Source organism: Vidua chalybeata, chromosome 1 (genome assembly GCF_026979565.1).
Source record: "Vidua chalybeata isolate OUT-0048 chromosome 1, bVidCha1 merged haplotype, whole genome shotgun sequence".
Lineage (NCBI taxonomy): Eukaryota > Metazoa > Chordata > Aves > Passeriformes > Viduidae > Vidua > Vidua chalybeata.
In genome coordinates, this window is record NC_071530.1 from 141,950,959 (window position 1) to 141,978,473 (window position 27,515).

At 38.8% G+C, this 27,515-nt stretch overlaps 2 protein-coding genes across 3 annotated transcripts in view; one reads left to right on the forward strand and one right to left on the reverse strand.

Annotated features, from left to right (window-relative positions):
* Positions 1 to 970: 970 nt before the first annotated feature.
* Positions 971 to 26,442, reverse strand: WASHC5 (WASH complex subunit 5). 2 transcript variants are annotated; one of them, XM_053943738.1, is made up of 29 exons: positions 26,389 to 26,442; positions 25,205 to 25,505; positions 23,195 to 23,340; positions 22,059 to 22,143; positions 21,687 to 21,787; positions 20,576 to 20,768; positions 19,860 to 20,012; positions 17,218 to 17,331; positions 15,947 to 16,118; positions 15,030 to 15,157; positions 14,595 to 14,724; positions 13,700 to 13,812; positions 12,889 to 13,055; positions 12,177 to 12,252; positions 11,385 to 11,495; positions 11,130 to 11,270; positions 9,654 to 9,734; positions 8,872 to 8,973; positions 8,088 to 8,267; positions 7,549 to 7,673; positions 7,008 to 7,170; positions 6,199 to 6,301; positions 6,009 to 6,088; positions 4,582 to 4,685; positions 3,960 to 4,089; positions 3,707 to 3,803; positions 3,152 to 3,305; positions 2,434 to 2,521; positions 971 to 1,395 (listed from the first exon to the last, which is right to left on the reverse strand). In XM_053943738.1, exons 2-29 carry the CDS (start codon positions 25,388 to 25,390, stop codon positions 1,339 to 1,341), a joined length of 3,480 nt encoding a protein of 1,159 aa, XP_053799713.1. In that variant the 5' UTR covers positions 25,391 to 25,505; positions 26,389 to 26,442; the 3' UTR covers positions 971 to 1,338. The 2 variants fall into 2 exon arrangements, with proteins under 2 accessions (XP_053799713.1, XP_053799706.1); XM_053943731.1 differs by having other exon boundaries at positions 26,320 to 26,407.
* Positions 26,443 to 27,515, forward strand: part of NSMCE2 (NSE2 (MMS21) homolog, SMC5-SMC6 complex SUMO ligase) — a 126,954-nt gene continuing 125,881 nt past the window's right edge. The window contains 2 exon segments of the mRNA XM_053943751.1: positions 26,443 to 26,542; positions 26,545 to 26,645. Of these exon segments, the coding sequence (XP_053799726.1) occupies positions 26,443 to 26,542; positions 26,545 to 26,645 (201 nt within the window).

Sequence of the window (27,515 nt, forward strand, 5' to 3'; positions counted from 1 at the left end):
CCATGGCCTCTGCCTCCTCTTTTTCAGCCTGATAATGACCAGGCTGTCCCTGTGATAGGGTAACATCCCCTGCTGGCAATTCCACAGCAGCCCCATGCAAGATAATTAAGCCAGGTGTAAAATGTTCCATACTGTGGAAGCTTGGAAGATAAGGGGGCTTGTGCACATAGCAAACTCCAAAAGCTGAGCCAATCAAGGATTATTGTAATAACAGCCAAGGATTGTTGTGGCTGGAAATGGGGCCATAGGAGGAAGGGAAGTGATGTCTGAGACAAACGTCCTTGTTCTGGCGCCTGGAGATAAGCAAAGACAGTCAAGAAAGTTATCTCTAGGGCGGGAAAAACTTATCTTTAAAAAAGTACCCCCACAAAGCCTGGGTGTGCACCCCAGGATACCCCATCAGCTGGAACTGTGCTGCAGCCAGGACTGATGATCTCATTTTTCTCTCTTCCTGTCTTTCTCGCTCTCTCTTTTTAATCCATCTCTTTTTCTCTATCCCTCTCATCATCCCACCTTTCATCCCACTCCTTTTCCAAGCCCTACTGCTGTGTGCTTAGGTAGGAGGTTAGGGACTAACATATCAATTTCCATGCCAAGTGTGTAATTTACTAATAAAACTTTCCGAGTTTTTGTGAACCCTCTCACTTCTGTCATTCCTTTTGACCATGAGCATCTGTGAATCTTGGGTGCTCCCTTCCCCTTAAGGCTGGGACACTGCAGGTACCATGAGTGAAAATTATGTGACTAAGCATCTTGTTCCCAACATTAGAAATGTTACAGTTACACTAATATTTGTGCCTTTAATTAGTCTAACAGGACTTTTCAGCTGTAAATATTTAATTATTTTATGTCCTCTATAGAATTACACTAAATGTTTGTAGCACACAGGCAGACATCAAACCTCTTTACACTGTATATGCATTCTCACTCCTGATTCTTTTAAAAATAAAATTGTATTTGGAATCATCAATCCTGGCAAACTATCCAACACATTTATTTCCAATTTCATTGTTCATTTCTGATACAAAAGTCAAACTTTAACAGGTAATTCTTCAGAACAAAAAACCTAAATGATTTATACATTAACAATTACAGGCAGCATTTATAATGTGCAGGACAAAATGTACACTGTTTAGAGGAGATACAAGCTGTGTATCCTGCCAAGATTTAAACAAGGGTTATATAGACTAGTGCTGATGGTTACATTTCACAGAGACAGCTGTAGGCACTGCCTTGAAGCAAAGAAAAGACACAGTTCTGAACAGCTGTACTTGCCTCATCCTCAGGCCCCAACTCCTCATTTCAGGTTTGGAGAAAAGCCTTGGTCCTTCTCCATATTCACAGAACAGTTCTGAATTCATCAAAAATGAAGCTTGGCACGTGTGCTTCAACAACCTGAGGGACACAGGAAGGCAGAGTCAGGCATTTGCATTATCCATTTGTTGTCCATTCATCCATTAACAAGCATGTCTGATCTATGACTGAGCACACACAACTGACCTGAGCCAGCCTGGCATCAGGATGTGCTCCCAGATGTGCACAAGGCAAGGAAGGAACAGCACAGCCAGGGCTACGAGGAGATGCCAGGAGCACAGGTACAGAGTAGGAATGCTGCTGTCCTCTCTGCTGTGCTCCACACAGCATCAGCTACAGCTGCAGGACTGACACAGAACTGTGGGCTGGGAAGAGGAGACTGGAAGAATCTCACTCTCTTCACTGTGAATATTAGCTGGGAAATGGCTATTGAATGCTTATGCAAGAGCCACAGAGGTACAGTTTTTACAGCAATCAGGATTATGACTTATTTTTAATACTATGTATAAATAATATATAATCTTCAAATGTAGTTAAGTTGCATTTAAACATGAAACAAAGTCTCTCTACAAGTAGATTTTTAGCATTTCCCTTGTATGTGAGACAAGGAAGCTGCCTGGGAAATCAGGCTATGGCAGGAAGTGAAGGAAAGACTGGATACAGTGCTTCAGCAAAATTTGGACTTTCTAATTAGCTGTTTGCCCTATGTTTGGAATACTGCTAAGTTTAGTATTACTTGGAAATATCTTGGCACTTCTACTTTGTTTCTTTCCTTCCCAACAGCCCCCAGCATTGTACACTGAATATTAAATTTAACAGACTTGTTTGAAATTAGCACAAAGGTGAAATCCTTTATTTATCAGTATTCATCTATTTATTCCTGTAGTAATGGGACTGAACTCTACAAACCAGGGCTGCTTCTGCATCAGCAGGACCCTGATCTGTTATTTGTAATGTTGGCTCATTTGTAGTACAAATGGAAGGTGTGAGCAGTGTCTCCCTGGCCAGATCCCTTAATTTGCTAAAGTTGAGTGGGAGCACACATTCCCTGCTCCTTTTTCCAGGGAAAATGGTTGGGGTATTTAGGGGCATATTTAGAGATATGGAATTCTTTCTTACCTTTCTTGGTAACTTGGTGTACCGAATGTAATCTTCCAAAAACATGAGGGCACCCACTACATCAGCAGGCATTTCTGGAATCTTCTGGCTAAAATTAAACCACCACAGAGATCACACTCTTACTAATCAACCAGTTACTTGGATTAAATTACCTGAAAATGTCAGCCTTCAAATAACACCATTTCCACTAGCTGTCATGTGGTTCCATTAGAAATAGAAATAGTGTTTTAATCTTCTATTTAGTAAAATACACTGTTGTTATTGTCTAATGAAATCATGGAATGGTTTGGGCTGGAAGGAACTTTGAAGATCATGGAGTTACAACAGCCCTGCCATGGGTAGGGACAATTTCCACTGGACCAGTTTTCTCAGGGCCCCATCCAACCTGGCCTTGAACACCTCCAGGCATGGAGCATCCACCATTTCTCTGTGAAACCCGTTCCAGTGCCTCACTACCCTCATGGGAAAGAATTTCCTTCTAACATAAATCAGAATGTCCTCCCCTCTTTTAGTTTAAATCATTCTCCCTTTTCCTGACCCTGTCTGCCCATGTAAAAAGGTCCACTCCACCTTTTTCATAAGATCCCTTCAAGTACTGAAAGACTGCAAATGTCAACTATACTCTGTTAGAACAAAAATACTGAAAAAGCAGTGCTTTTTCACTGCTGAAGTCCTCTTCACAGAGGTGATACTTGGGTAAAAAGTAAAACATGGATACCTTGTACACTGCTCCATCGTGGAACGAATAAACTGACCAATCAGAGCCAAAAATTGTTCTGTGTATCTTGAGTGAAACTGTTTCAACAGGGTCAGGAGCCCCAGAACCAAAGGAAGCCAGTCAATTTGGTCAGCTGGCCGCTTGCACACCACTCCTGCACATAAAAAAGCCAAATCAATACATGTTTATAAACCAGACCATATTCTTCTAGCACAGGCTAACCTATGTAATGTAGTCTTCATGGTTTTTTTGCTGTGTCCCCTTCTGCTTGCCCACACAAAAAAGTCCAAAACTAATGTTAACAACTGCATGTCTTCCATGGCGAATGGCTTAATGATTTTAACTGAGTCATAGGATAGAAAGAGAAACCCAGGAGTCTGGATTCTGTTTCCTACCCTATTATATTTGGCTTAAATAGTATAACAAAACTGTCTGAACTGAACTGATAAAGTCAGGAACTGTGTATTTTCTATGAAGGTAATTTTACTATCTTCTCTACAGATGATTTCACATAGGTTTTAATTAGATTTAGAGAAACAGCAACTTACACATTACCTAAATTTCTGTTGTACTGAAGTTTGGGAAACTGGGAAATGAGGAACAGGAAGTTGACGGTGGGAAAATATGGCAGACGTTTTGTTGTTATGTAGATCTGAGGGGAAAAAAAAAAGAGTAGTATAGGTCTTCCACAAATTATTTTTTTTCTCAGCAAAGAGTAGTACAGGTCTTCCACAAATTATTTTTTTTCTCAACTAAGGAAAAAATAGAAAAAAGCAAACTGCACCAAACACTAGATTGTATGTCTGACCTTATTTAATGGATTGTGAATGCCAGCAGCTTCCAGATAAGCTGTGATTTCATATAAAAGAGTGTTGTCTTCTTTAGGATAAGGCAGTAGTGGGTTCTGATAATGTGCTTCAATATCAGCCAGTATTGCCCTAAAAGGAAAATAGATTATATTAAATAATTTAAAAAATTATCCCTGAATAAACCCTACATGATGCCACACGTCATACTAATAATAACAATCTCGAAGGTACAAAAACCTCTATATGGCCGCAATCAAGAGTAAAACACCTTTTCTGGAGTATCTTTTTACAAACATCAGATTTGATTCAAAATTAGCATCACACATATTCTGTTCCTTTTTCTCATCTAAATATGACTTCAGAACCAGGTATAAAAAAATGCTATTAGAAACTGCATGTTCAAACTAATTACTTGCCAAGTACTTATTTTTAATGTTTTTGCTGGGTTAAAATTCAAATACTGATCAACAAAAATCTGCACACAAATCACATTCCACATTTTGCTGTAGATTTTAGATTTTGTAATTTTTGGTTTTTGTAATTTTAGATTTTAAGGATTGCTGAGATGAACAATTACATCACAATAATACATGCAGCTCTTCAGAACATTTTGCTTCTTACTTATTGAGATTTTCCAAAGCAGCAGCCAAATGCTTGGAGTCAAACCTGCAGGAATAATTTAATTCATTGGTAATCTGCCGTCTTAAAATCTGCATTTGACCAACCTGTTGACACAAACACAAAAAGGGTGGTGTGTTATACTGAATGCAATGAAGGAAGAGTGGAGCCAAGTACTGACCCACTGGCTGCACAGTGCACTCAGAGCAGAGATGTAGTCACAGTGCTTGAAGTTTACACACAGTTCCTGGTCACAGGTACAGGCCCAGGGAAAAGGGCACAAAAAGGTAACAGGTATAAAAGGCCAGTGACTTGCTTTTCATTGGTCAGTGAAAATGCCTGGACTCTGTTTTCCACCTCTCTGTAAATCTTAGGGTCAGCACAGCAGGAGAAGAAAACATCAGAGAGGCTCATTGCAGTCAACCTTCTCCTTCCCTGGCCTTTCCTCTTCACTCCAGCAACATAAGCATCCACAGCACTCTGAGAAACACTGGTCCCAATGTATCATTACAGAGACAAGATAAAGAGCCAAGATAGTGGGCCATCTTGTTCAGATCTTCAGCACATGCCTTCTGAGGCAAGGCAAGTCTGGGAAATGCTACTGCTCCAAACTTTATCCTTGGGCATATCATGGTCACAAGGCACTGCGAGGAGCTCTTGACACTGAACACTAACTTAGTCTGCCCAGATCAGATCTCTAGTGCCAGACTCTGGTTTTGGTGAACGATTTCTTATGAATCTCAGTGCTAAGCACTTTGTGGAGTGTGAGGTACCCATACAAACGAAGCTCAGGAGCTCTTGGAAACCCAGGCCGGCTCCCCTTGTGATGCTACATAATTCCAAGTCAATATAATACAATATAGTAAAATAAGCAGATTAAAATATCACAGAATCACAGAACCACTAAGATTGGAAGAGACCCCTGAAATAATTGAGTCCAACCTATGACCAAACACCACCTTGTGAACTAAACCCTGGCACTGAGTACCACATCCAGTCTGTCCTTAAACACCTGACAGTGACTCCACACTTCCCTGGCAGCCTGTTTCAACGTTTAACAACCTTTTCTATGAAGAAATTCCTCCTGATGTCCAACCTGAACCTCCCCTGGTGCAGTTTTAGGCCATGTCCTCTTGTCCTGTCACTGTTACCTGGGTCTTCAGAAGAGGCCAACCTTTGCCTGGCTACAGCCTCTTTTCAGAGAGTTGTAGAGAGTTGTAAGGTACCGCCTGAGCCTCCTTTTCTCCAGGCTAAACACCCCCAGCTCCCTCAGTTGCTCCTCACAGGACTTACCCTCTAGACCCTTCACCAGCTCTCTTGCCCTTTTCTGGACATGCTCCAGCACCTCCATGTCCCTCCTGAATGGAGGGGCCAATATAACCAAAGAGCCTCGAGTGAATTTTAACTAACAGTAAGTCACATGAACCTACCTTCATTATGGAGTCTAAATAAGCTGTCCAGATCTTCTGTGTTTTTGCAATTGCTGCGGAATAAACCTTGTTTGAATTTGCTGAGAAAATAATAAGGGTGAGGCATTAAAAAAAGAACAAGTAAGAAGAGAAATAAATGCAATTGTACAAAGACAATAGCTTTCTTCCATCTTAACCAGTAAGCACTTACCTATGATTCCTTTGAGGGGGCTGACAGCACTCATAAGTGCTTTTAAGGTATCTTGTACTGACCTGTCACGCAATATATTTTTCTGAAACATACTGAGGAAATTCTAAACAAAAGAAAGAAATAAGTAAGTAAAATTATCACACATGCACTCTATGATTAATCTTGATGGCACTGGAGCCATTTTTTAACAGCAGGGGAAGACTATTTCCATAGATGAAGAGTTGAGGAATTCTGTAGTTACAATTTTTGCTTTTTGGAGTTATGTTAATCAATGTTACAACATTAAGGATCCCCCTTGTCAGTATCAAATATCCACTATGGACAAGTAGTAATTCAATTTTTCAGAAAGAACTGTGTTTGTTGATACTTATTTCCCTTAAAATCTCTAAGCAGGCTAGAACTAAATTCTTCTCAGGAAACAAAAAATTTGGTTTCACACAACAGGTACTAGGGAAACAGTAATTTCATAGAATTGACACCTGATGTATCATGGTAGACCCAAACAATCTTTGTTGATATCTAAACAGAAAAATAGAAGATGACCTGAAATCAACTTTTAAGTACACACACAGTGTACACCTTCAGAAAGCATCTCCACACAACCTGGAATTACACAGCACCATTTACTTAAGAGCACCAACTTCCATAATTTTATCTGTAACTGAAATTCTCACTTTTGGGTTGAACAATCATTTTCAAAATGCTTTTAATTTAACTTTACCATTTCAGTAATTAACAGATTTTTAAAAAAAATTCATTATTAAACAATGAAGCATTGTGGCCTTGAGAAACTGACGTTCAAAAATTACCTGCAGCTCCTTTACAATCATGAAACACAGCAGCCTGTCTAAGCCATTGAGACCAAAGGTACCCAAAGTATCTTGGATCTCTGAGAAGAGACGACTATTGGTTACTTCCTGATGAGTTTTGATATCATACCAGGTATTCATCTGGTCAATGTAACATGTGATTCTGAGGGGAAAAAATCAGCAAACAACTTCAGAAAAAGTTGCAGACAGTTCCTGTGATACTCTCAGTAATGAGTTACCTTTCTTAGACAGATGAGAAAGACTGTCTAAGTATCTCTGGTGATGTTTAGCTATTCCTCTCTCCACCAGGGTTCTGTCACCCGTCCCTGATTTCTCTCACCTCCATTTGTTTAACACACTGTTTTCCTTCTTAGATTAAAATTACCACTTTTCTAGACTTATATTTAAAATGCACAGGATGGACTGGGTAAATCTGGTTTTAGATAAAGATATGACAGCTGAGGAAAAACTATCTCTTGTATTTTGGTTTGTGTATGGTGGAATTGGAGCTATCCAATGCATGGTGACACAAAGTACTTACTTTGGGTCTGTGATCCTCAGGATTTCTCTGCAAAGACGACCAATAAATGTTACGGATTCGTCCACAGCTGTGAATTTTGGTATAGGAATATGAGTAGACTGGTATATACTTTGCCAGTCTTGAATCTGAAAAATAAGTTTTACAGTAATTTGCAGTGTTCCCATTGCACCTTTTTAATTTGCTTAGAAATTTTCCTTTTGTTCCATTTAAAAGGAGCACACTGTAACACAATATTGTAAATTACACATAGCAGAACACTATAAAAACAGAATAAAGCTAAGAGAAGAATCAATCTTATTACAAAAATACATTAAGATATTCTAGTTTGGGTAATTTCCTCTTTTGTACAAATAATGAAGGTGGGATGATGAAACATTTCAGAATGAGCTGGGGGCAGATGTTTTATACACTAGGTAGCACATTTGGTTGAAGTTACAATGGTATAAACAATGGGTACACATGCCACCAGTCACAGGCTCTAACAGCCAACTCTAAAGACATTTATCAACTTTTTTGTTGTTTTGGGGTTTGAGTAGCACCTTTGTTCTTAAGAAGTTATTGCACTCCTGTTCCACGTTGTAGTTAATAATACGAGACACTTCCTCTTGCCAAATTTTTAAACCATATATGTTGACATAATCCTGGATATATTCAAATGATCGATGGAACCCATCCATTGTAGCTGCCATTTCTTTCAGTTTGGGCATGAGTTCGCTTGGCTGGAGACAAACAACAACAAAAAGATAAGACCAGAACTGTGAATAGGTAGAATTAGAAGAAAATGTTAAAGGCTTCTAAATAACCTTATAGAGCAACCTCTAGAGCATTTCAGTAGGTCCAGGCAGATCTGAAAAGCCTGAGAAATTTATCAAAGTTTGATATCTGAATTAATTCTTACTAAATATTTTTTCCTCCTACTTTTTGTATTTATTTTTGCCTTCAGTGGTACTATTGATTGATCTGGGAGATTCAACAATCTGGACAGGATCAAAACAAGGAGTCACTTCTTATTTTATCATTGCCTATCTATGCTTACTTGGCTTATGTGACTGTCAATCATCACAGACAAAGGCAGTACTGTGAATTCAGAATTGAAAGGACACTTTGGAATAGAATAAAATAAATATTTTTAAATTCTATGTACTCTTGGCAGTTTATGAACTCATTTGAACATCAAATAAAGAATTCCAAATAACCTTCAGCAGTCCAAAACCTTTTTCACAAAAAGGAAATCTGCACATAAAAGCATAAATTATTTTTTATAAGGCAGTATAATAAAAGAGGTCCCTGCACATGCAAGATACATAAAAAATTAAAACCAACCTTGGCTCTAGGATTAAAGATGAGGCCCCTGTGAAGAGCCAGAGCCACCCGTTTTACCAGCTCCTTCCTTATTCCATCCTCCAGTAATTGTTTTGGGTCCACCTAAGTAGAAGAAACACTTTTCCTTTAAAGTCAGAAAGGTATAAAAAAATATAATTTATTTTGTACCAAGGAAGATATTGAATATTTTTGATAAACAGGAAAGCACTGTTAGCAGATGCACTTAACCACCAGATCTTGTTCAAAGAATAAAAAACGAACATTCTTCTCCTAGAGAATAAATGATTTCTTTAGCTTGAATGGCAAAGGTTTATAGTTCCCATATTCAAATTTTGTTCATGATCCACTGAGAATGTTGCACAATTCTAAGAAGCTGGAATGCATTAAGAAGTGTTTGTTTCTTCAAGAATACTTGCTTCTAGTTCTCAAAGCGGTATCAATGTAGCCTTAATGTAAAACTGCAGGACAGATTATACCAATGGAAGAAACAGCTCTTCAGAAAAGCTCTCCAGCAGGAAAAACCTCCAATGATCACTGAGTACAGTGATGAATCTATTAACAATGGGGACTGTGGGTTCCTAGGAAAAAATATAGTTCCTGAAAAAAAACATAGTTCTTATCTGGCTGCCAATTTAGGCATCACTGTTTGAAAATTTGTATGCAAACTTATATTTTCTTATATTTTTATTTTTCCTTGAGGTATCATATATTGTGCTGAAATCTGTGCTAAAGTACTAATTGCTATCAAACAACCTTTTCCTATTGAAATAATGGATCATTACCTTGATGATACCAACTAAAGTAGTTTTCATCATGAGGATACCTTCAGTGAAGATTGAAATTGCATGGGTTAGCTTGGCAACCTGTAACAGAAAAAAACTCATTGAAGTGATTCAATAGATGTAAGTAATTACTCTAAAAAAAGTCCGTATTTCCCAGTAGTAGCTTCCTATTTTATATTTAAATAATTTGCGCTGATATACTTTCAACTTTACATCTTGTTCTAGACTTACTTATATAATTACCTTTCTTTTAGTCAGATAAATGGAAGTGTATTAGCAGTAGGAATGAACAGGTACCTCTCAGAGGCTTCAGAGGGATTATGGAAGGGAAGACCAGCCCTATCTTGTGTGCACAAATACTTTGGACAAAACTCTCAGCTGGTACCTTTGAGCAGGCTGGGAACACAGCTCACAGTAGCTGTTCTGTAATAAAGCCTGCTGCCACCGTGAGTCCACCTCAGTATTTCAACTGATCTAATATGGTAGCACATTCACTTGAAGTTTTACAATTGTTTACAGTTATTATGCTCAGAGTTCAGACAAGCCAGTCTTTTGCCTTTCAGGTGTTTACAATACAGAATAGAGAAGACACATTCAGATCTACAGTTCAGCAGAAATTTTAAGTGAAAAGCTTTAGAATAAGCTGTTTTCCTTTTACCACCTCAAAATAAAACATTACTGAACACGGCCTTCTCCTTCACTCCTACCCACACACAAGCCAGACTCACTTAAAAAAGTCTCATGGGGAAGTTTAAACCTAATGTTCAGGATTGAACATCAGCTTAATCAGAGATCACAGTTTGCAGAAAACACCTAACAAGTGAGCACTTTGGCAAAATCTCCAGGGAAAAGCTGGCATCTTAACTGATTATTAGATTCTCTGGGGGAAAGACTGATCTACTCAGGTTTTTGTGTTGCATCTTCCTCTACTGAAAATAAAACCACGTAATTTTAATGTTTGCTCACTCTTCCAGACTGGTTACAATGCAGAAGAAAAAACAGAGACAAAATGAGCAACAGCAGCTTTATCTGGTCAAATCAACGTGCTTCTATCCTCTCCTCATTTGAGAGCAGCAAAAAGCTTAACCCTGCTGGCTTATTCAGTCTTTGACCTCCTCCTCTTGGAACAAGAATGCCAAATATGGAGGGATTCATTTCAGACTCAGGTTTTCAGGGTTACATCCTCTCCAATAAATAAAAATATATTTATGCTCATTTATACATTTATTTAGTTTTTATTCCTCTCCTTCTCTACAAGATAAAATGTTTAAACTTCTACAAACAGAAGTGCAAAAGTTACTCATCTGTCCTTGTGAAACCTAAGGTATGCTCACAATAACACCTGTCTGTTTTAAAGTCAGCAAATCTGCCTTCACTGTTAAACTGTAACTCTATGGAGCTGTATAGATTTAAACTTAGGGTAAAGTTGGCCACGCATAAGGTTTGCTTTTTCAGAATTCCCTGTTTTAACTGCACCTCATATCGTGGTCCCAGCTGAGCATAATCTCGTAGCTTGTCCTTATCAAGGCGAGTAGGCACTTCAATAATATCGTGAGTCTGAAGCTTTATGATTTTGAGAAGAGATGTAAACATGCTTTCTGGAATTATCTGTAGAACCTTTGTAAATGAGAGAAGAAACACCCCCAGTCAGTATATTCTCATTAAGAATATAATCCTCAATTAAGAAAAAATAATTAGAGAACAAGGCACTTGTGCCTTCCAAGCACCCACCTTTCTCACGTAGGAAACCAACTCGCCAGAGTAATACTGGGACACACTGAGAAGGTCGGGACTGTTCGCTTGATTGATACGGAGAAGTGGCAAATCAAGAGCAGAAGCAAGCTAGAAATAAAGTTAACATTTTAACTTCACCTTTGTTTTTCTGATGAAAATTATATGCTTGAATTCTCTTGGTCAAGCTCTTATCCTATGACCTAAAGTACTAGATTCTTCCTAAGGAGCAGTGTTATACCAGGCTTTCCAAGAGAAAAAAAAATTGTTAAAAGTCAAAGAAGTCCAACAGCCCATAAGGCTACCTTCCCTAAGGTTGTTAAAATCTTAACAGCTGCATGGGATGTTTCAGTTGTAATTTTATATTCTCATTCACACTAATTCCCATTCTTATTTCTACAGAGGATATTTTCATCTGAAGCCAGAGCTTCATTGACAGACAAATAAAACAGAGAACATAACTTTTTATATTCCTTCAGCCTGTTCTGATCCATATGCAGAGGATCCCATCTGTGCACCAATGCCTCCAGAAAACAGCTGTAATGAGTAGAGGCTAGACCACGAGACTTACTTGCTTTACAGCAGGAACGTAATTGTTGCATTATAAAACATGCATAATTTGGTTTTTTTTCCTTAAAACTAACCCTGAGTTAATTCAATACTAGCTAAAAAAGGAAATAAATACTATCTGCTAAGAGGAAGCCTTAATTGATTTCAGAGCTTAAGGCCTTTTAAACAAACTCTTTAATTGACCTGCAGTGTTCAAGTACATTCAGTGTTGCTCATACTTACCTTTAGGAAAGTGGCTCTGAGTTTAGTTACCATAGATGGACTGACTCTTATACTGTCTTGCATAATAGATGTAAAGCTGGAGTAGGAAACAAACAAAACCAATCAGCTTCTTCCCCTGGAACTGTTATTTTCAACTGTTTAATTGTATGTCAACAGCACCAGTGTAGTGTGTAAATGGCACAGGAGATCACTAATAAACTTCGCTAAAAGAGGACTTAGGTCTGAAGAGATACTGGTTAGAAAAACCCTGTATGAAAAAGGGGAGGTGGGACAAAAGACAAGGCATCAGGGAGTTTGAACAGCCATGGCAATGAAGTAGCAGCTCAGCAAAATCCCACCATGGAAACAGAGTTCCTGAGCTTTAGTCTTTCCTCATTTGTTTTTGGTTGAAAAATGAACTCCAGTAATTTGGAGAACACTTAATAAGACTAAAGGATGGAGACAGGAGGTTAACAGAGCTGTTATAGTTAGAACAGGATAGACAGTAAAAAGTTACACTATCACTTAACCTGCAGTTAACAACCTGAGAAGGATGGATGTTAATTCCTATTCAAGCTGATTATAATTCAGTATACTCAACAACTCACAGAATAATGCTTCAAGACTGTTTTTAAATGGAAACATTTATAGTCTTAGGAACATTTATGCATGTTATTTCCCACAAGTTTTACAAATGGTTACTGACTGGAAGAAAAAGTTCCTGCTAACATACCTGTCAATTAATTGCCAAGCATAAGAAAGATCACCAACTATCTGCATGGTGATCAAGACCTCTTCTTTAATGTTGATAGTTCGGATCATCTGATGGAGAAATTTGCGGGTATCAGCCAGAAACTGGCAAACTTGCAGGTTACTTTCTAGCTGGTGAAACTCTTGGACCTATATTAAAAAAAAAAAACAAAACCAAACAAAAACTCATAAAAGGATTCCTTTTTTGTTGTTTTCTATTCATCTTTAAGGACAGCAATACAAACAGAATCAGTAAACTGACACTTCTGGATTTTAGCAACAGTAAGGACACTTAAATCCTGGCCTGTTATAGAGGATATTAACAATAAATTTCACAAAGTTATTCAAGAAGGTGTACTGTGAAACATCTTTCTGAGTACTCTTTTATATCCTGGAAATAGAAGCAGCACATACAAAAAAAATACAGATTTTTTTTTTTATTATTTTGCCTTTAAAATCACCCTTTCCAGTTACAATGAATTTATTTTCAGAATTTCTAAAAAACGAGTAATATTGCCAAATAATGTTAACTACTACATTAATTTCTTTGAAAAAACCTACAAACCCCTGCTACAGGGTGCATGACCTTTCATACTGCATTTTATAATACCAAGGTTTATACAAAACTCCTTACCGTATATATGTAACAGCAAAGATCTAATAGATTTAAACATTTGTTAAAATGCAGATCTGTTTTGTATCTCTGCTATTAGACGTCAGTACATGTGTAAAATATGCTGTTGTTCCAGTTCCAGAAGGAAAAGGTCATTTATCTCAAAATGTCTTTGCCATACCTCTTCCAAAGCCTGTATTAGCTGCACGGTTTTTCTGCCTGCTGCAGTGGAATCATCATAGTTCAGAGACATTATTTGCTTGGAGATTTCTCTGAACCAAGCCTGGAGATTTTCTATGAAAGAATTAAGAAAAATTTAATGAAATCTCTGCATATATGATGGGCAGCAAAAATAGAGGAAACTTGCTAGCCAAAAGAAACAAACAATTATACACATAGAAGATCATTTTTACAAGTTTTTATTTCATTGGTACATTTCTAGTCTTTCAACATGCAAACTTCACATGCAACATTAAAACACCTACCAACATAAATAGGCATTTAAAAAACCCTTATTTTTACACCAGTTCAAGAGAAAAAAATAAGTGTTTCAAAAAATAGTGCAAGGAATTTGGAAAGAAGCACAGATTCAACTTTTAAGTCCTTAGAGAACTTGTAGAATACCACTCAGTGTAGAGGAGAAGTAAAAGAAAGTTTGAAAAAATGCTGATGCAATTGAAATTCAGGTTACAGCCAGGGAAAGAATAAGGGAAGAGGTAAACCATCCCTAAATGTAATGGACATGATCTTCACTCTTTTGTACATAGAACATGGTAATGTGAACTCCATTATACATATAGAAGTGAACTGACATTTTATAGTTTTAACTGGTATATCTAAATAAAGGAATGAAAAGTGCTTTTAATCTAAATATTAGGTACCTAAATATTGCTTACATATGGAGTATGTGGTGAAAACCTGAAGAAGACAAGAGATAAAGAGAACTCTGGCAGCTCAGGGACAAGAAAATTGATCTTATATTGTCACTATTAGACTCATGTATTTTATTTTGGTATCACTTTAGAAATATAAATCGAAATCACTTTTTCCCCGGCAGTATAATTTTTAATAATTACCATTTTTCTCCACTCTAGTAAGAGGTTTAACTCCTGAGAAGACATCAGCAAGCTCAGTCATCCTTTCAGATCCCTCTTTTTTATAGTTCTCCCATTTTGCTTGTTTTTCTGACAGCATCTGCTTGAACATCTACTGAAACCCAAAGCATTTGGTTTACAAAACTGGAAAGGAGGCATATCTCTATAGATGAAATAAAATACTGAAAACAGATGGAACTGACTAAGTGATTACTACATAACTTCAAGATCTTGCCAGAATATTAAAACCAAAATTAAAAATATTAATAAACACAGACAGTGTGATGGACATACAGTGACAGAAGCTTACTGAATGAAAAAGCTATGCAGATTTTTAGATTTTTAGTCACTTTTAAAAATACCCAGCGAATTTTTCAGGTTAGATATCTTAGAAGACTCTGGTTAGCTGCACATTACCTCTTTTAAAATGAATTCAAATTGAGCTGTATCCAGAAGTAGCTGGAAAAGGATCCTGGAATTGTACCTCGAGTCTGTTAAAATTTGATCCTTTATCTGGCGGAGACGTTTGTTGTTTGGATCACAAGCTGAAAACAGAAAGACAGCATTTCCCCACTGTTACATAGAATTTGGCCAAACTTTTCAATCTTTGTGAATACGTTCTTTTTTAATACTTGAAGGCAAAAACATTTTGCTCTCGTATGTAAATCCTCACTTGTTTTCCATTTACATGGACTAACTCTTCCTTTGAATAGACATAATTAAGGTTTCTGTGATGCTTCAGCCTTCTTAAAACTTCTGCAGGCTTCTGAAACTAAATGTGAATTTTGTCCATCTGACCAAGAAGCCTTGAGATCAGTATTTCTAAAACCATTACAAAAATTGTATGGAGGTGTAACAGAAACCCTCTTGTATATCAAGAAGCCTCAAAGACAGCCCAAGGATTCAAATAAGGGAATGTCTAAATAGGTCACACCCAAACTCACATGAGAGACATTACTCAACAGTTTCAGCTGAATTTCAGTTTAACAGAACAAAAAACTTGGTTTCAACGTGTTAATTACTAAGATTTTAAGAAGTTGGGCACTGCTTTCTTTTTGGAGCTGGATAAAACTTAGAATGATGTTTTTCTGCAGAATATTATTCAACAAGATCATTACTTCTACTAATTTTTGTACCTGTGTTCAGCTCACAAGAACTGAGGAAATGCATGTACCATTTCAGGCTTTAGGAGACTATTTGCAAAACAACAGCTCAACAATCTCCTGCAAACAGTAGAGGAAACTGCTGACTTCAACAGCAGCAGAACTGAACTTCCCTCAGGGCGCAAAATGAAGCCCCAGTGGAACAGGACTGAGAGCTCAGCAGTGTCTTACCGGTGTCTGCAGTGTGCAGCATCAGCCAGCGGATGGCCACGTTGCAGTCTCGCAGACAATTCAGCAGCTTGGGAATGTTGTCCAGCACCAGCTCCTCTCTCAGACAGCCCTCCTTGAGGAACTGCTGCACCTGCGTGCGCACTCGCTCGGTGACTGCAGCATATCTGCTGGCCTTGAAACACACAAAGCCTGCATCAATAAAATCCTTGCCTCAAATGGAATACACCACGTTCCCGAGAGCTTAGGAGGCACACAGTTGAAAAAAAGTGCTAAAAAAATTATTACTGTTAGGCAATGTTATACACTGCAAGTGCATGACAAAGGATGCAAGATTAACTTTAAACCAAGGCAATACTTGTCTAAGATTTATATAGCCCTCAAAGTAAAGTGAGAAAGACAAGAAGTAGATGTTGCACAAATATTTCTCACAGGTGGTCAGGGTGAAAACCTTTAGGAATAAAACTCTGGAATGACCCAAAGAGACCCAGAAGCTAAAAGCAGACACGTAAAGCTGAGAGAAGACTTTGATAAGCAGTTTTCCTGTGTCAGAAAACAGCCTGCACACACAGCACACGTGTTCCCACAGAAAGTAGTTCCAGAGTCCAGGCTACACAGGAAGCACAATGTTTCAAAAATGCAGACTTTTTTATGTATCCACTTATATACTCTCTAGGAATTATTCCTAAGAAAAGGTACTAATATTTTATTGCCTAAAGGGAAAAAAAAACAACAAAAATCCATCACAGAATGGAGATACTTATTTGTCACTGTGAGACAATCATAACAAACTGAAGAACACACTGTATTTAAAAAGGCTTCTATTTGTTTTACAGCATGCTGTCTTTTTATACTCTTTCACAATGTTTATACTTATTCATTGGTCAGAATCAAGCAACATAATATTCATTGGAGCAAGGCAGCCTGCCCCTCCTTTATCTCTCTCTCTCCTTTGTTTCCAGCCTGAAGGCCTTGGTAAAGCTCCTTTCAGGAGCAAAGGCAACTCTTATCAGCTCCTCTCTTTCACTAACCCTTTCTGACTCACAGACCAGCTGTGAGTCCCTTCCACATTTATTATTAATTGAGTTCTACTTGGTTAACTTCTTCCCTAAAGATGAAGGAAAAATTTCTACTCATATTCCCTAAGTTTGCCAGACAATATAGTACATATATTGTATGCAGGAAGAAAAGACCCATGCATTATTGATGTCACATACTTGAGATGCCCACACATCTTGCATCTTGCTAAAAATACTTAATGCTGGCTTATGTACCTGCTCTTTGACATTTGAAAGATCCAGTGTGTAGTTGAGGGCAGTTTTAGCAGCTTTGTAGGGTTCCCATGCTTCTGCCAGATTGACAGTGATTCCCATGTAAATGCTAATGACCTAAAATTGGAAGCAGAAAACAAGAAGTTGTATTTATGTTATTATTAAGAAAAATACAAGGTTTTCACCTAGCAATATGACAGAAAGGGATATGCTGTGGGTATAAATGAGAGATAACTGAACTTTTTTGGTAGCAGTACTTTTTGGTGTACCACCTTGGGAAAGCAAGAAGACTTTGAAACAAAAGGCACACAATTAATTAGAAGCTTAGTTCTGAAAACAAGATGACAATTCTTTCAGTCACTATATATGATACTCAATTTTTTTTCTCCATGAACTCATGACTTATTTTTCATTTCCATGATGCTCTGAAGAAGATTGATAAAAGCAACTGGGGAAAAAAACTATGATAGGGAGGGCAAAATGAGATGAATTAATCTTACTGTGAGGATGCCCAAAGGACTAAATTAAACTGTAATGAATCTTTCACAGTGACACAACAGAACAAAATTACAGTTAAACAGTATAATTTTTGAGGAGCAAAGAGAAATTGATTTCAGACTCCTAGAACAAGTTTAAGAATGATTAAAAATACAGAATTGTGAGTAAGTAACAAGTATTTGTAAGATTTTGTAAGATAATTGATTAAAAACTGAAGACTTGGTTTACTGATAGATGAAGGAAGTACAGAGCTGTAGGATTACGAGTTTTGTCACAATGATGCTCCAATATTCCTCCATACAGGCATGATAACACTGTCAGCCTTTGAGCTCTTCTGGCAGTGTCAAGGAAAGGCAAATGAATGGGACCCGGGTCTACTGATATGAAGATCTCTCTCATATTGTTGAAGTGAAGCTCATTATTTCCTATAGATGACAGTTCCTCAAAAGGAACTTCAGGAAGTTCAAAAGGAACTTAGCACTTCAACTGCTAAGAAAAATTTGAAATCAGCCTAGGAGTTGAGTATTTTGTATGATGCAGCTTACTTATCCACACCTGACCACAAGAAGATAGGTGTTGTCTAAAAATATAAATTTGTACTATGAAGTCAAGTTAATAAAAATGCTGGCATAATCAAAAATTGGCAGTGTCATGTTCTCATTTCTAAAAATAAGCCTGTAGTTCTCCAGAAACAGAGGGATTCTAATGTCTACTGGAATAGTCAGCTATTGCAGTTTCTTCCCTACCTGCTTTACTGCTCCACTTATGGTATAGAAGAATACAACTTGAAGCCAACAGAGATACACACATTAATTTACAGTTTCTTTGTTAAGTCTGATTCCCTTTGATATAGACAACCTAGGGACTCTATTCTTGCATACCAGCCTATTTCAACAGCAGTTTTTGCAGACTAGGGATTCTGGATGGAAATCCTAAATATCAGTACTGAAACGTAGTAATTCCATTTTAATTACTCCTGGAAAGGTCTATAGAAGCACATGTAGTGACAGCTTTAGCTTCTGTATTATTTGACAATAGCACAGAGCTAATCCTTAAACAAGTTTTCAAAGAACATCAGTGTGGGATGATTTGTTGGGGACCAAGACTGTCCTCTACAGCATTCTTGACACGCTGGTAGAATTCACCAGTGGAAACCACATGAAGGTCAGAAATGACAAATACAAAGTTCTGTACTTGGGACAAACCCAAACCCTTGCAACAACACAACTGGCTGCCTGTGTCACAATTATGCAGAAAAGGACCTAAGTGTCCTGCTGGACAAACCAAACATGAATCAGACATGCAGCCTTATAACAAAGAATAATCAGACACTGGGCTATGCCAGACTGCAGCCAGCAGATTGGAGGAAGTGAATCTTTCCTCCTAGTCAGCTCTCATGGGGTCTTATTGAGAGAAATGGGTCCAGATTTGGGCTCCTGAGACAGACATGCACAAACTGGAATGAAGTGAACAGGAGGCTACTAACACAACTGTGGGGACACAGTATGTGAGAACAGGGTTTGCTTAAGCTGGAAGAAAGATGTCAAAGAAATCTCACTGTGGTCTACCACCACCTAAAGGGAAGTTACAACTACGACAGAGCCAGACCCATATCAGAGGTGCACAGTGAAAAGACAAGAAGCAACAGCCACAAGCTGTAACAAAGGTAATTCCAGTAAAGAAGGAAGAAATTCACCATGAGAGTGAAGAAGTGCAGCCACAGTTGTCCATAGAGGCTACAGAGTCTTCACCTTAGACATTTACAAAGCTAACTGGGCAAGGCCTGAGCAGCTTGATTTAGCTTTGAAGTCAACCTGGCTTTGAGGAGAAGGCTGGACTAGAAGATGTCTAAAATGCCTTCCATCACACATTTTCCTGGGACTTACTTTATCTTGATGGTATTAGAGTGCAGTTGACTGAAGCATTTAAGACAATAAATTACACTTTCAAAGAACAGCCTTCCATGCTTATCCAGAGAGTTTGACTTGGACTTCTTCACTCTGAATAAAGTAAAATTTCCACAGAGAAGAATCTGTTCTAGTTTTAGGTTGTTATTACATTTCTATAACACATACTGTAACAATAATTTCAATTGTTCTTATAACATTAAATCCAGGGAACAGTTTTAAAACAGGATTAATTTTTACCCAATTATCTGGAAAGTATTTATCCACAATCTCTCTCATTTTTGCTTGTTGAGTGTGAAGAATAGAAGGGTCAAAATATAGTATCACATAGAGCATAGCAGCCTGAGTAGCCAGGGCAGTGCTGCGGTGTTCTGGTAATGGATATGCTGAAACCTGGAAAAAGTAACAAAACAAAGCTAAATATAATACAGTGCATCATAAACCACCTGAAAATATTATTGGACACATTAAAGAGTGCAGTGTACAGATACTACAGGGCAAGAAGTTTATTTAGGTAAGCTGGACATGCTTATTCATACAGCATATTTACCAGATGTATTTCCAAAGTGTAAAAGTTGACTGCATAGATGTGTGCTACTTTTAACAGGCTACAGTAAGATTTTACTATGCTGTAAATGAGTCAAGTAAGACATGTCCAATCATAAGACATTAAACAAAAATGATGCTTTTTACTGCAAGGCTGGCCAAGTACTGCAGCAAATTGTCCAGAGAGGTTCTGTGGTTTGTACCTCTGGAGATACTCAAAATTCAACTGGATGCAGCCAAGTGCAACCTGCTCCAACTGACTGTACTTGAGCCAGGTTGGACTACCTGACTTCAAGAGTCCCCACAACCTCTGACATTTAGTTTTTTCTGCACTTCATGATTGGGTAATTAACCTGAGAATGAATTTGATGCTCCCCTTTAAAGCCCTCTTTTATCTCAGGGTGGCTTACCTGGTTGTAAATGTCATCTGACCGTAAGCGGCCGATAACCATGCTAATGAATGTTTCACTTATAGGAACCCTGCTGAAGTAACTCTCGGGGTAGTTTGGAGGTCTTTTAGCTCCAGGTTGGCTTGAGTATCCAGTGCTTCGAAGCAATTTACAAATATCATCTAAATTGGAGTCAGCAGAGGATCGGGCTGCACTGTTTTACAAAAAAAGAGGAACAAAAAAATGAGCTATGTGACCTAATAGTTTCCTTTTCTCCCACCCCTTGTAACCACACCCTTCTCACAAGAAAATTAATAAATACTAAAGTCTAAAGGAGGTTTTTGATTGTTTATTCCATTAATACCATGTTATAGGACACTGGTGAATGTCCATACTGAAATTCCAGATAAGCAGAAAAAGAACAAACAGAAAAGTAACTCAGAAACAGAAAGAAGGAGCTTTATATTCAGAGAAGAATTTGTTCCATTTTTTCCTTTCTTTTTTAAATTTTCATTTTCTTTCTCCCCATTTCTGGATTCCCCTTGTCAATTTACTTCCACATTCCAGAGTTAAAGAACCTCTCATTATATACTGGGAGGCATAAACATAGTTAAAGCAGTATTTTATATGTGTGGAAGGATTTGCACTGATACCCTTTAAGACCCCAGCTGTTATACCCTGATGCTGAGAACTTACTCTGTAAAACTTGTTACTGATTTACCTGAAAAGCACTGTAACTACAAGAAGTCTGACTTGCAATACATTTGTCATCTAGATAGTCAGAACTTTTCAGAAAGTTTCCTTGCACATTTGGGAACCTGTGACACTTCATAGCTGGCACTTGCAGCCCAAAAGCTTTAGCTGAAAGTTTATTTGTGGACTTCAAATGTCTGTTGTAACAGAATGAAAAATCTGTTGGTCATTTTGCAGCTGAACTTGCAAACACAGATAAAAGCTAAAGCAAGGAGTTCTACTGGTATTCAGAGAGCTCTGCTGAACTATCTGTATAAAGACAGCTGATTAAAAAGGTGTCAATATTTCCATTTATCTTAATTCAATGACCTAGATTACTGAATATACTGGAGGGTACACATCTCAGCCTTGAGTGCTTCAGTACACCTATATACACGACCTGTATCGGTAGTAGGAAACCAACATTCTTTCTCTGACTTCTCCTTCAATCTTCTGGTCAATGACCAGTAGCATGACTCCATATAAATACAGGGCTTCACACTGTTTGGAAAGAGAAAGAATGAAGAAAGAAAATCACATAAATATGATTTTGCAGCAACATTTAATGAAAAACTTGTATTGACAAATTAACCCAATGTCAAAAACGTAGTCAACACAACATGAAAAATGGCAGGCTGAGCATTTTCACTCATTGTCCTCCTTGAAGTGAGTCACAGCACTTCCATGCATTTGGTAAACTTAAAATTTTGTCTAGTTTGGCTCTTACTGAGTGGGTTTATCTTCTACTATTACAAAACTAGTCAATACTCACTAGAAGCTGTTTTCCATCTTCATTAAGGAGGACGGTTTCTAATGTTTGCTGAATGTAAATTCCTTCATTGAGGTCATCTAAGTATCTAGGAATCATGACAAAAACTTTGGTCATTGACTATTTTGCTCTCAAACTAGAACTCAATCAGTGACATTTTCTCTGAAAGCCAACAGATGCATCAGAATATTTCCCTAATACAAGAAGCATGGTGTTTTTCAGACAAAAAAAAGAGAGGCTCTCCTAAAAAATGAGAGACTGGAACCCCTAGTTAGCGTCAACCAGTTGGCAAAAATTTCCTTCCATATCCTGATGGTGTATGTGAAAGACACTGGAGGATACCTGGCAGCTTACAGCTCATCCTTGTAATCTTGTCATGGGTGGATACAGCCTGGGAAGGCTGCCATGCAATAATGTAGTAAAACTGTCATATTTTCAAGTTACCTAAGTATAGCTCCTGGAAATACCATAAATTTATCTCAATTGCAATTTGGAAGGTAGAGCTAGAAATAGAGTACGTTCACCTGAATTAACAGAAGATTTATTCCTATTAAAGGATTTTCTAGTAACACTACTTAATAAGTAATATCAAAGATTTAATCTTTTCACATAGCATCAATAATAAAACCAACTCTCATGTTTAAGATTCTCAGTAACTTTTTATTAGAGCATTTCATGAAGCCTCAATTTTGCTTTTTACATGTCAGAGTAGCAAGCTTGAGAATATGGCATCTTCACTGAAAAATTAAGTTCAAGAAAATAACGCCAATGAAAGTTAAAAAAACCCGAACTACCTGATATTCTATTTTGCAAGACCAAAAAAAATTAGCTTAATAATATAGATTCTCCTTTTATTAAAAAAAAAAAATCTGGACAATCTCTAAGGTAAAGAAAAACTAACTCAGATTTACAATTCAGGAAATGAGGTAGAGAGGTTAAATGTTTTCAAGTCATATATTAACCTGGTAGGGAACTGTTGGAGTAAAGGTTAGCGCTCACTCCAGCAACCCAGGTTTGCTGGTGCACATGAATATGCTTCAATAAGGAGTATATTGGGTCTCTAAGAAAAAAGCTTCTCATCAGTAAGACAAAACAGTAATCTAGTCTTTGAAAATGCATATGTATTCAAGATACCATACCTGTTTAAATCTACAATGTATTTATGTACACTCTGAAAAGCTAAGTAAAATCTTGTCAAAATTTCAATGTTGTTTTCACGAAATTCTTCATCTAAATCCAGTAACTCAGGCTTGGCTTCCAGTTTGCCTTCACATGTTTCAGGCCCCTGAAAAACAGAAACTCATATTTACAGACAACAGTTGACTTTGATCTCTACTTGACTTCTCTACAGTAGGACACAGACCATGTACAACCACCCCTGTGTGCAAACCAGAGTTACCATTTCTTACCAAAACAAGGATCTGTAGCTTTCTAACCTACTTTATGGTTAAATATTGATTCCATAAAGATGAGTTTTACACATTGTTACAATCTGCAATGACTTTAAATATGATTTATCCAATGTAACCAATGGAAAAGAACAGCCATGCTTTCAGTAAAGCTCCAACACATCTGAAGGCACTGAGTGCTTTCTGTAGTGCTATCTCCCTGATGGAATTTCTTCCTTTACACATTTCTTCTGGTTGACTTCTCAGTTAGAAACCATAACATTGACCACCCACAAAGCTTAGTACTTCTCATACATTCAAACTGCTTGAAAATCTTAGACATATTTTTTCCACAGACTCTACATCTAGCTCAGCACTTGTCTCCTGAATTAATGCAGAAACTTTGATATTAAGAATCATGGGGGAAAAAGAGTTGGGATGAAGAGCCTGACTTCCTTAAAGTGATTGTACAACTTTTCTAACCCTTTACCACTGTCATATTTCTTATAAGCCCCATGCAGTCTTAGCATCACCAACTAAATGAAAATAACGCTAAAGTTTAATTGGAATTATTGTTAAAATTTAATTGAAAATACCCAGCTGACAATCTGAGTTTTAAAAAATACTCTTCTGCTTCTCTTTCTGTGCAAAATATCTACATAAAACAAAGGATAAAAGCAGGTGCCAAACTGCCTATGAAGTTCAAATGGACAAAGAAAATAGTCTCAACTTTTCAAAACTCAAATCTCTCCTCATTAAGTAATTCTAAGAACTGTGAATAGAGAAGGGGTGTATTTGCAGTAAAAATATCTGCAAATTCTCTAATCTCTGCTTTAACAGTATGGCTTCTATGGATTTATTTGGTTTTAACGATGAAAACCAGCACACTTATGCTTTCTTAACATTCAAAAATACTGTGGCTTTAAGGATTACTGTATTTCTTACCAATTACAGCTATCTGCTTTTAAATTTTCAAGTAATTTGTGTAAAAAAAAAAAAAAAAAGACTTCTACCAAGCACTTTAGATCTAAAGGTAACTGTGAAATCATTTGTGCTCTGGATTTTCAGTATCCAAGCCTCTAGGTGCCTGAAATCTACAACTCCTACTACAATGAAATTGACTTAAATTTTAGAAGTGCCTCCCTTGCTTTATTATTACCATTTCTTGTATTGTACAGTCCAAATAAAGTCAGATTAGATACTCTCTGATGTTCCTTCTTAATCATGGCGGGAAATGACAGAGGGAACTTAGTACTGCAAGCTTAATTCTGAAAGAGAAATAAGGGCTTTGCATGGACACTTCTCCTTGACTTATTTATTTATTTATTTAGTGCATGTGACAAGTCCAGAGGAAGAACAATCACAGCACTGTCAGACAGGAAAGCAGAAAGCAGTTTTCATGGCTGCAAAGAATAAGCTACAGATTAACAGAAGAAAGATGGGCATACTGCCCATGGCACTGCTCTGAAGGGAAACAACCAACCATGCAGGCTCAGAACCTGCTGGAGGAAGTTTAATTTAGTGGTCCTGCAGGAATTACTACTACTACCACTACTACTAGTAGCAGCTCCCCAGAATCCAATACTCACGTTTTATATAATTGGTATCTATCAAAATTCACAGGCCAGATGACTCATCAAACATTTTGGAAGATGCAATAGTAATAAACACAATAGTCAGGAATGGCTGTTTCACAACCTAAAACATCTTAATGTGGGACAGCAATGCTTTAAGGAGAAGTTTAACAATAAAAGGATTTACCTTGAAATAACTGAAATCAAATATGATATCTCCATACTTCTGCTGATCAGCCTTGTCCTTTAGCCTGAAAACACCAGGAATAAATTCGGAAAGTCTCAGAAGTTCTGCAATGATGGCATTTCCACAGGAAACAATCCGAAGAATTGCCTGACCACAGAGATTGTTTTCAGCCAGAAAATCCACCATTGTGGAGCTGGATGTGACAGAGCAGCAGAAGTCCTGCAGTCTGATTCTGATCCTTACTCTTTAGGTTACTGGAAGCAGAAAGCCTGATGAAGAAACCAGCCGCGCCATTAATAACCTGTAAAAACAAAACCACACACATCCAGAGTGGTTTATATTCATGTTTTTGATCATTTAATTTGTGGATATTTAAGCATACTCTCCAATCTTTCAAATTACGAAATCGAAATTATCCACAGCTTTGTAAAATGAAAAAATGCACAGAATTCATTTTCAGCATGTACACTTAGTTTGAGAAGTGACCAGTTTGAGCAGGCAGGGGAAGTGTGAACTTTTGAAGAACAGTTGAAGAACACTATTAAAGAATGAAACAGCCACAAATACTGAAGCAATTATGACCAGGCGAGGAGATTGGGCCCAACGAAAGCAAAGCCACTTCACAAAATGTGTTTTTAAGAGCCACTTTAAAAAGACAACCAAAGGAATCATAAGGGTTTTAGCAATAAGGAAAACTTTCATAGCAAATGGAAATGACACAGCTCCGTTCCTTTATTTATTGCTAAAGAACGAGCTTCCATGCTGTGGTTGCATTTCCTGCTCAGTTTTATTCGTTCACACGTTTCCTGCGGGACACGGCGTGCAGTACCAAAAATAAGCGTCTGTGCTTCAGAAACGGGAAATTATGACCAGGTTTGACTTTTCACCAAACACTTTCTGAACCACTGCGATAAATTTAAGATGACAGTGAGCTGTCCCAAGACAGTTCTGACCCAGAACGAGCGCCCGGAGCCCTCCCGGTCCCCAGTGCCGCCGCAGGCTCTGCTCCACAGGGCGCACAGCGGGCTCCAGACCGGCAGCGGCCGGACAGGCTCCGAACCCGGTCCCGTCCCGTCCCGCTCCGTTCCGTCCCGCTCCGCCACCGTCGAACTCACAGTCTGCACTCAGGCGGCCCCGCTCCCTCGGCGGCTCCCGCCGGCGCCCGCCCCGCCCGGCACGCTCACCCTGCCCCGGGAGCGCCTGCGGGCAGGGACGGCGGCGGCTGCGGGCACGGAAGGATGGAAGGAGGGTGGGAAGGATGGGAGGGAGGCGGCGGCGCTCCCGACGACGTAGCCGAGCCCTCCCATCACATGACGGCGCCGGTTGATGAGGCGGTTCCGCCTGCCCGGTGCCCGGCGCTGCCGCCCGCCTGCCTCTACAGCGGGGAGGGCGGCGTGGGGCCGCCCCCGAGACAGCTGCCCTCTCAAGCTGCGGGGACGAGGTGAGCAGCGGCCGCTGGCGAGGGTGGCTGTCCCCGCCGGCCCCGTCCCCTCCGTGGGCGAGGGCAGCGCTCCCGGGGCGCGGGAGCGGCGGCGGGACGGGTGCGGGCCCGTGTCTCTCCGTGCGGGACTGCCCGGCCTGCCCTGGCCCGGGTGAGGCGGCGAGAGGCCCTGGGAGCGCGGAGCGTCCTGCTCGGCGAGCTCTGCTCCCCCCGCCCGTACACGGAAGGGTTGTCTCCCTGTGGCCGCTCATCACCGAGTGTGCCTGGGGCTGGACACTGATCCTGCCGCTCGGAGAGCACTTGACACCTGTAGAGCTGCTGTTACAGAAGCAAATAATACTTTTTTCTTGCCTCTGGTTCGTAGTCATTGAAGAATACTATAGAATACTACATAAGAATACAAATTGAGATATTGAAGAATAGAAAGTTTAGGTAGTTTTCTCAATAGAAATTAGGGTTTCTTTTGTTCTTTATCCTGTCTAGACCATTTCATTACTTCCTGAAAGAAAGAAAGAAAGAAATAAAAAATGTCCTCGATAGTCTCCCATTCAGCACGGAGTTTGCTGGTTGTGTTTTCCAGAAGTGAAGGGGCTGGGGGTTGCACATTATAAGTGCTTTGATGCACCCACTGAATACCTTCCTGGCCGAAAAGAGTGTGGTAGAAGCACTGCAGTGAAACCAGTTCCAGAGAGGAATGTGCCCCTCCCTTGGAAGGTAGAATGGACAGCTCCAAGCTGAAGTTGAAGAATTCACATAGAAAGTTGTGAAAGAGTGAAATCTTTGTCTTAGGATCTGTAGGAGACTTGAGGAACAGCTGACTGGCTCAAAAGAGCCAGCTGGGAAGTGATGGGGGAGCAGGACCTGTAAGCC

What these genes read in the sequence shown, in the direction of transcription:
- WASHC5 (XM_053943738.1), bottom strand. Translation starts at nt 25,390, where the DNA reads ATGGTGGATTTTCTGGCTGAAAACAATCTCTGTGGTCAGGCAATTCTT. An exon ending in AATACTTTCCAGATAATTGG is followed by an intron (nt 17,332 to 19,859) that starts GTAAAAATTAAT and finishes TTCCAATTTTAG; the next exon opens with GTCATTAGCATTTACATGGG. An exon ending in TACTAGAGTGGAGAAAAATG is followed by an intron (nt 13,813 to 14,594) that starts GTAATTATTAAA and finishes ATTCTTTCATAG; the next exon opens with AAAATCTCCAGGCTTGGTTC.